General features: G+C 40.5%; 1 protein-coding gene across 1 annotated transcript; it reads left to right on the top strand.

Moving 5' to 3' along the window:
- The first annotated feature begins 6,480 nt into the window (after positions 1 to 6,480).
- Positions 6,481 to 8,138, top strand: LOC311250355 (C-reactive protein-like). Its single transcript, XM_084341995.1, has 2 exons — positions 6,481 to 6,546; positions 7,438 to 8,138. Exons 1-2 carry the CDS (start codon positions 6,489 to 6,491, stop codon positions 8,064 to 8,066), a joined length of 687 nt encoding a protein of 228 aa, XP_084198121.1. The 5' UTR covers positions 6,481 to 6,488; the 3' UTR covers positions 8,067 to 8,138.
- The last annotated feature ends 926 nt before the right edge of the window (positions 8,139 to 9,064 follow it).

The following is a 9,064-nucleotide window of genomic DNA, read 5'->3' as shown; positions in this document are numbered from 1 at the left end:
TCACTGAGCATAAACTGATGTTTATATTGTGCCTTCTTAGGAGAAGCGCTTTCACTTTTCTTGCAGGTAACTCGTCGTCCATTTTCAGGATGGAGTCTATTATTTCCATCACCTGACTGGTAGAGAGACATTGTTTCAATACATAGTTAGTACAATTATGGGCTACATAATGATTTATTTGTATTGCAAAACCATGTGCAGAGTTTACACGTTTAAAGAACAAAAAGAAACAATACCTTGTCAGTTTACGCGGCGCATGGTTCTTCTTCTCAACAACAGCACGCCGACAATGACGTCGGATAGTGCGCAAGGAAGGTGTAACTCCAATCATCTTCAGATGTTTGGCGATAGCTTGAGTCGTCCAACCTCTCACCCGCAGACTCCTGATGAGCTCACTGGTTTGCGAGTTGATCACAGCCATCTCTGACATCGAGGTACCACATTTAGTCCGATACCACTATTTATTCTTGCTGAGTGGGCGTGGATTAGGCTACTTGGATTACTCCCTGTCTTGGTAATGTAATGAGCTTAATAGACACATAAGCACCTCCATTCATCTCTGACCAAATACTGTATGTGTGCTTGTGCATATGTACAGTATGTAGATACTTCACTTAAGTAGGCTACAGTAGCCTTCTCATTGTCAGGCAAAAGCACTGCCCCTACAGTACTTTACAGCTGTTCAACTTCAATTCTTTGAATAACCTGAACATCGGTTCTTAATAGCTCTCCTCTCACACACATAGTTCCCAGTTTTCAGTTCACAGAATTGTTGTCCTAAAAACACAGCATCCCTATTTCATTCAGTAAAAATCCTCTCTGAATTATGGAACTGATTAGAATCATTTAGGTGGACGCGCCGCTGCACGTCACGGCGCGTTACAAAATGAATTCAAAACCTCTGGTCCGCTTCAGCACTGAGTTGAGGACAGCGACACAAGAGCCACAACTGGGCAACAAAGTCGCTGTCCTCAGCGTGCGGGGGTGGGGGCGGGGTAGATCCAGTGGTTTAGTCTGCGTGATACGCCAGTATACGCCCTATACTCGCTAGATTTCGTTTGTTTTGACCTGTTTCCATTGTCAATCCTAAGCAAATATTTATTATAGCAGCAAAAGGAAATGCGCAATAGTAAACCCACATTAGGTTCTCAAATCAGCTTCCACTCTGCAGGGACGGCACGTGTCATAAGCCGTTGGAGACAAATATGTACACAAGCAGGAAAGTTGGTGCCGCGGCCGGCGGAGAATTAATGCTCATTTGCTCATTTATTTGCTCAAACTTGGAGCCATATGTGATCATAATGATGAGGAGAAAAGAAAACTCATCAACTAAAGGTACAACCTACTGTATACTGAGATTCGAACCCATACTAGCGGATGATTCTGCTTACTGAGGGAAGCATAATTGTGCGTAATTGTTTCTGCCTCCGCTTATTAGCCGTGGCTGCAGCGAGCGAGGCAAATCACAACCTCAGATGTCTTTAGGGTATCAGATATTATTATAGGCTATTCTTATATTTAAGCAACATCCAGTCAGGCCGTGATATAGGCTCACGGGGCGGACTGGGACAATAATTCAGGTCGGCAATTTTACCAGTAAACAAATGTTCCTTAAAAAACAACTAATGTCCATATTTTAGCTCTACTGTAAAACAAAGAAAGCACAAGTGATTATCCAAGGTCACCCAGATAATTGAGGTGTCCCACCGCTGTGAAACAATCAGTCTGAATCAATCTGATACGGTTTAGCAGTCCCCCTCTCCATTCACTCTACCTGTAGCCTAAAACAGCGCCACTCTCCATTGCAGCTACATTGTGGTCAAATGTGGAATTGTCCCAAAATCGTTTGAGCTGCAATTCAGTACTATGCTTCCACCTAGTGGCTACAGTTGCCACTTACATTTCACGCGTTGCGTGAATCTCGCTCCCCTGCGAGTGAAATAGCCACTTTGAAGTAGTAGGCCCACCTACTGTAGGTTCCATATTTTACACTGAGTATTGGAGCAGTGAAATATATTTGAAGACTTCAGTTATATGAAATATCAGTATATGTAAACAATCTATGTTTGTAATCTTATTCAGCTATTTACTTGCTTAGTGAACTGAAACACAGATGACCACTGCTCTCCAGCCGGTCTTGTGCTGCAAAGAATTCTGGGAGGGCGTTATCTAGTGTGTCTTCTGAGATGTATTGAAGCACCTTAGCATTAAAAGAATTTGTAGGCTACATTTCCTATCATGTCATGTCCACGTCATGAATACGCTGGAAACAATTGTTACAGAAGAGAAAACAATAATAATCAAAATCAGAATCAGAATCAGAAATACTTTATTGAGACTTTATTAAGTCTTAGAAAATAAGCGTTAAAGTAAAAACTAAAAATAAGCAAGAATAATAAAAATAGAATAAACATAAAAATTGTACATCTATACATACACAGTGTAATAAATAATGCTACAGTTGAAATATGGGTTATTGCACATTATTTGTTGTAATTATTGCACATTAAATACAAAAGAGAGAAACAACATTTCCAGAGTCCCCCTATTAACTCAAAGTGTCTGACACAGAGCGAGGAGTTGAACAGTTTAATGGCCACAGTCAGGAATGATTTCCTGTGGCGCTCTGGGATGCATCTTGGTGGATCAGTCTAGTGCTGAATGTACTCCTGTGGCTGACCACCACGTCATGGAGTGGATGGGAGCCATTGTCCAAGATGCCATGTAACTTGGACAGCATCCTCCTCTCTGACACCACCGTCAGCGAGTCCAGTTCCACCCCCACAACGTCACTGGCCTTGCGGATCAGTCTGTTCAGTCAGACTCATAAAACATCCTGAGCATAATCCGGCAGATGTTGAAGGACCTCAGCCGTCTTAGAAAATAGAGACGACTCTGTCCCTTCCTGTAGAGGGCGTTAACCTGCATGGCTGTCAGCTTCTCACCCAGTAGAGCTGGATGGATGGTGTTGAATGCACTGGAGAAGTCAAAACACAGACTCTCACAGTGCTCGCTGGTTTGTCCAGGTGGGCGTAGACACAAGTTGAGCAGGTAGATGATGGCATCTTCAACTCCACGTTTGGGCTGATAGGCTAACTGTAGGGGGTCCAAGAGTGGTTTGACCAAGGGCCGGAGCTGCTCCAAGACGAGTCTCTCCATGTCCTGTATTCAAACTTTAACTTGTGTAAAAGGATGTAAGTATTATCAGTGCTCATCCTGCAGTGAAATGTTCCCTGTCAGTGTGTTACTACATTAATGTTTCTGTTGCATTTGACTGTTGCAGATGTTTAAGGCTGAGCTCATGTAACTTCTTATTTTACTTTCTTTATGTACTGCTGGGTAATTTACATGACAGCAATGCATCATATATTTTAGAAGATTATTGTATTTTTGTCTCTGTAACGTGAGAAATACAGCTTGTTTTCAGCTTTGGGCTAATCTGAGAGAGGTTTTAAAGACTTTATTTAGTTTAAGCAGGAGTTACGAAATCTGCCTCTGTAGCAAATTAAAAATATAAAGTTGCAGAAAATAGGGTTAGGGTTAGGGAAAGAGAAAACATCTATATTACAGAAACACTACAGACAAAACAGAAGTGTCCGATCTGATCTTCTACTTCCCCTCCAATCTTTAATAATATATAGTACACTATTATATATTACTGTATGTATAGTACAGTATAGTATTATCTGATTTTGAGATCATTTCTTTGATGCACAATTGAAAGTGGGTCATTTCTAGGGACAACTCCAGCTGGGGAGTATTCAGTTAAGGCAAGTCAAAGAGGAAAGACAGCGGGGGCCTTTCACATTGCCCAGGGCTAAAAGCATTCTTAGGTCTTTCTTAGCCCCAGGCTAAGATGAGTTGTTAGCCCCAGGATAAGGGAGCTGTTAGCCCTCAGGCTAAAGGAGCTATTAGCCCCAGGCCATGGGAGCCCTTGGCTAAGGTGAGTTGTTAGCCCCAGGCTAAGGGAGCTGTTAGCCCCAGGCTAAGAAAATGTTCACACTGACACAATCCTGACACACTCCAAAGTGGGCCAACACTGACTCTAGCCTGGGGCTTGCTGGCCCTGCTTTGGATGCTCTGGTTATCCTCAACTAAACACGTCCAAAAGGTGCCAATATAGTCCCACTACGAGAATGTTAACATTAGCTGTGTGTATTAACAGATATTTAACCCAGGGCTAGTAGAAATGCAGTGTGAAAAGCACTAAGGTATTAGTGCAGACAGGTACTGTGATATTATTAACTTGCTCAAATAAAGTGTAATTTCTTTTATAATTATTAATATGAAACAATGTAAATCAAATCATTTATTTTCTGTCAAGTCATCAAAACTGACTCAAGCCGACTCGAGTCCAAGTCCTAATGACTCCAGTCCACCTCCAGTATTGTTATAACTAACAATAAAGATGCAGATTGCATCATATAGAGTCAGCATCAGTTTTACACTATATATATATATATATATATATATATATATATATATTACAACCAATTATATATATCATTTTTTCTTGGTGAGTTCAAACTGCAGAGATTTATATGGTCTCAAAGTTTGCTTCAGTGCTCAGTCCCTCCTCTCAGCCACAGTGAGAGTGTGGAGTGGATGATCCACTCGTCCTGTGCAGTGCTCCCTCTCAATGTACTTTCACATGTTGTCCCTGAGCTGTCCACCAGGTGCTCTCAAACTTTCACCCGTCTCATCTGCACAATTAGACCAGCTTTTTTTTCCTTGGTCACTGTCAGTTGATCATTGGGTTTAGCTATATATCTTTAGGCTATATTGCGATGCACTACATATATTTTGATCTCTTTAAAGCACTTCATATATGCCATGACTGGGCAACAAAATCAAATATGACAATATCTTTGATCAATGACCTTGATATGAATATTGCAACAATATTGTAGGGATGACTAAAATATGAAAACAGTGACATTTTTGATCAATAAACATCAGTAATATAATGACCAAGTGAGTAAAGGCAAGTATTAGAACAAGTAGAACAGTCTGATAAGTTCAGAGAACATCACTTTACTGAAATTCAGCCTTTAAAGCCAGAAAAAGACAACACTTGTACACCTGTACACAAAATCATTTTTATATTTTTATAAATCCCTGAACTGCTGCTGTTGTTCATTGTCTGCCTCCGGGTCCTTCTGCTGCTGCCTCACACTCACAACAAACAGACAGACATGGTATTTAACTGATAACAAAAAAATCCTCTCCTTTCTATTTACATTGTACTGTTGGATTATCATCACTGATGCATGAACATGTAAACTGCATTTAAATGTTGTAACTAGTACACATTGATGTTGATGAAGGTTCTTAGTCATCCAGGTCATGGTAACTCTAAGTGCTGTATCATAGACGACTGGACTAGTTTCAGTTTCTTGAAGAAACGATTCAGCACTCAGTCGTACAAATTGAGCTTTCTTATGACAGTGAAAGGTAAAGGAAGGTAGTAATTACCTATCATTTAAGGTAAAGTATCTGCAAATAGACATACTCAAGTACAGTACAGTATCAAAATTGTACTTATGTAGCCTACATGTCTTCAAGTAAAAGTACATAGTGACATTCTGAACTGTAGTTATGCTGTTGGGGACTGGTATCAAAGTGGCTCTTACAGAACTGACATAGGCTACCTCCATGTTGACTGTCATATATTGTCAACATAGATGTTATACACTGAGGACATGACGCCACCACTGTTGAAATGGACAATTTTCTCCCCATCACTTTTTAAAAGTATAATTTGTAAAGTAGAGGAAACTGACATGGATCGGGCTTGAGTTTATGTGAACCTTGAAGTACAGTATGTAGCAAGGCAATGTAACTTAACCTTTAAAGGTATCACTGTTAACATTATTCCTTTAGTTGATTCTTGTATATTGTTCCTGTAAGACGTGCACTGGTGCTTTCTGTGAATCTTAAATGTTATTAATAACCATCTCCGAAAAAAAATGCAAGAAAGGTTGAGGATCAGGCCACCCAGCCACAGTCTGTTCACCCTGCTGCCCGCTGACAACAGATACAGAAGTATCTGCTGCTGTACCACCAGACTACAGAGTAGCTTCACTCCTCAGACTGTGAGACTCCTGAACTCCTCCTCAACATTCAGCCATGAAAAGTTTATCTTTATGAATGGATTATTGTTTATTCATAAGTCTGTGCAGTTTGTGTTGAGTGTGCAGCTGAGGGAATTACAACTGAAATTCATTACACAATGTGCTGCATAATGAAAAAATAATCTTCAATCTTCACCACCAGCACCACCAAACAAATGCCCACACACACACACACACACACATACTCTGGCAATCGTAATGTTTGTCCCTTAACAGTGAACCAACAGGTGAAATGAGTCATGTTGAATAAACTTTCTTGTAATTGGTCAGAGCCTGATCCACCTCAACATTTCTGAATATTTACAAGGCAGCAACAGTACAACTGTCCCAGTCCGACATCCCAGTTCAAGGAAGATGGAGCGACTGCTGCTTTTACTGGCCTTGTCCTGCATCGGTCATGCTGCGTTTCACGGTGAGTACGGGTCAATAACAGGACAGGTAGGACAGAGAGGCCAAACAGAAATGTGTTTTGTGGGTAATTATTCAAACAGACCGTAGTTATTGTTACTTTTCAATATTGAAATATTGAAAGGGATTCATAGGGCAGTGAACATAGATGTAAAGTAGAAATCTTTCAGATCCAAACAGTTTTAATTAGATAACTGTGCTGTCCAATAAAGAATCAGTTTGATGAATATTACTTGCATATATTATAAACGATTCATTGCAGGGCTGTTGCATTAGACTGTGCCTGATAAGTGGTTAACTCAGTGTCTATATCTCAATAACGACAGCTTGATTTTCTCTGCTCTTTTCCAGTTGTGTGTCGTGTACTTTTAATAGACCATATTCTTTTTATACCATTATAGGTTTTTTTTATTTCAGCCTTGACCCTGAAAGCAGTTCAAACAGTGATACTGTCGTGTACTCTGAGCTTGTGTGCTGTGTTTCATCATGCTGTGTAAACATTAAGATGTTCACTACGAGCAGAGGTTACGCTGTGGTTTGTTGGGGACATGATGTCTTTAAGGTTGTTCAACAACAACATTAACATAAATACAGAAAATATGTACATTTGAATACAATGACAATGATCTGGGATCATTTTACAAACCTTTATGACATTTCCACCTGTACTGATTCTGTACCTACTGTACCCTCAACACATATTGATGACACGTGTTGCTCTTGTTTGGTTTCATGTTTTCCACAATAATGGCAGATAGACATGAATGACGTGCTATATAAGATCACTGCACTACATAATCTCTGTTTCTGAATTTCACATGTTGGATGTTCATGAGTCAAAGCAGCCTACATATTAAATCTGCTCCTTCCTTTTCCTCCTGCTGTTCCTTTGCAGATCTTTCAGAGAAGGTTTTTACCTTCCCGCTGGACAGTGGAACGGCTAATGTGAAGTTCACTGCCAGTGTTGAGCAGCCCATCACAGCTTTGACTGTATGCATGAGATTTCACTCTACACACACCCGAGGCCAGACTCTGTTCTCCCTGGCAGTCCCATCTCAGGCCAACGCCTTCCTCCTCTACAAGCCATCTGTCGGTGTGTACAGGATGCATGTCAAAGGAACGTCTCTTGATATCAAAGGGTTGCCCGATGAGACTGGGGAGTGGAACTCTGTTTGCTGGACGTGGGACTCCACTGATGGCTTGACGACACTTTGGGTCAATGGCAAGCGGAGTGCTCGGAAAATTCTGGAGCGCTCAACCACTCTCACCGGTGCCCCCAGTATAATTTTAGGTCAAGATCAAGACTCCTATGGTGGAGGCTTTGACCCGAATCAGTCCTTCTCAGGGGACATCACAGATGTCCACCTCTGGAACCGGGTCATCTCTCCGTGTGAAATAAGGTTCTTTATGGAGGGTAACGCCTTCACTCCCGGAAACATCCTCAGCTGGAATAACCTGCAGTACACCATCAATGGCTCTGTGCATGTGGAGAAGAGTGACTTTGATAAACTGTCATGCTATTAGTTTAGTGAGATTACACAACAGGATCCAGAGCTGACCAAATAATGTCTCATCGAAAACATTCGGCTTCTGCAGGAACCTGAACCTGAATTTTAAACAGATATGTGAAGTCGATTGGATTCGGCCTTGAAGACTAATCTCACAAAATAAAATCTGTCAGTAACTTGTGCCTTTGTGTCTTTAAGTGTCATTAAAACAAAAGTTTTGATTAACTCTATGAACTCATTTACAAAGTACATGAGTATACAAATACAAAAATATAAAGCACACACAATAAAACCAAATAATACATCATACAATGCTCTGCTGTTAAAGGAATGGTTCAGCGTTATGGGAAATCCACTTATTGCTTTCTATCTGAGAGTGAGATGAGAAGATTGATATCAGTATTGATGAAATTGTAGCTGATAAATAGAGCCTAAGCTAAACTGCTTTTATTGACTTAACAAGCACTAAATACAAAATAACTCTGATACAGTAGGTGGCTCTTTGCACCTTAAAACTTTCTTTTAAATGCAAAACTGTTAAATTATCAGTTATCTTATCAGTATCTGCCATGACAAGCAGGTAATCGATATCGGCTGAAAAAAATATTGCACATCCATCCAAATGAAACATCTTATGGGCTCAGAAAGTCCAAAAAAGAGAAACCCTGACTCCAGAACAGTTGGTACTCACACTGTGTAAAATAAACCTGTGTTGTGTGTGTACTGACAGTTTTAGCTCCATCCTTTATTGTGAATGACTGAGCCTTTTGAGGATGCTCCTTTCAGACCCAATCATGATACTATCACCTGTTACCAATGAACCTGTTTACCTCCCAGTCTTTTGTTGCTCCTGTCCCAACTTGTTTGAAAGATGCTGCTGGCATCAAATAGAGAATAAGCAGATGTCTACAAAAATCACTGAAGTTGATGAGGTAGAATATAAAATATATTGTCTTTGTCCTGTTTTCAGTTGAGTGTACATATGTCTGTTTCCTTCGTGTTTTTACACACTGG

The sequence above is a fragment of the Pagrus pagrus genome (genome assembly GCF_965226575.1).
Source record: "Pagrus pagrus genome assembly, chromosome: 21".
Taxonomy (NCBI): domain Eukaryota; kingdom Metazoa; phylum Chordata; class Actinopteri; order Spariformes; family Sparidae; genus Pagrus; species Pagrus pagrus.
The sequence above is the reverse complement of the archived record's forward strand: the minus strand, read 5'-3'. Positions and strand labels throughout refer to the sequence as shown.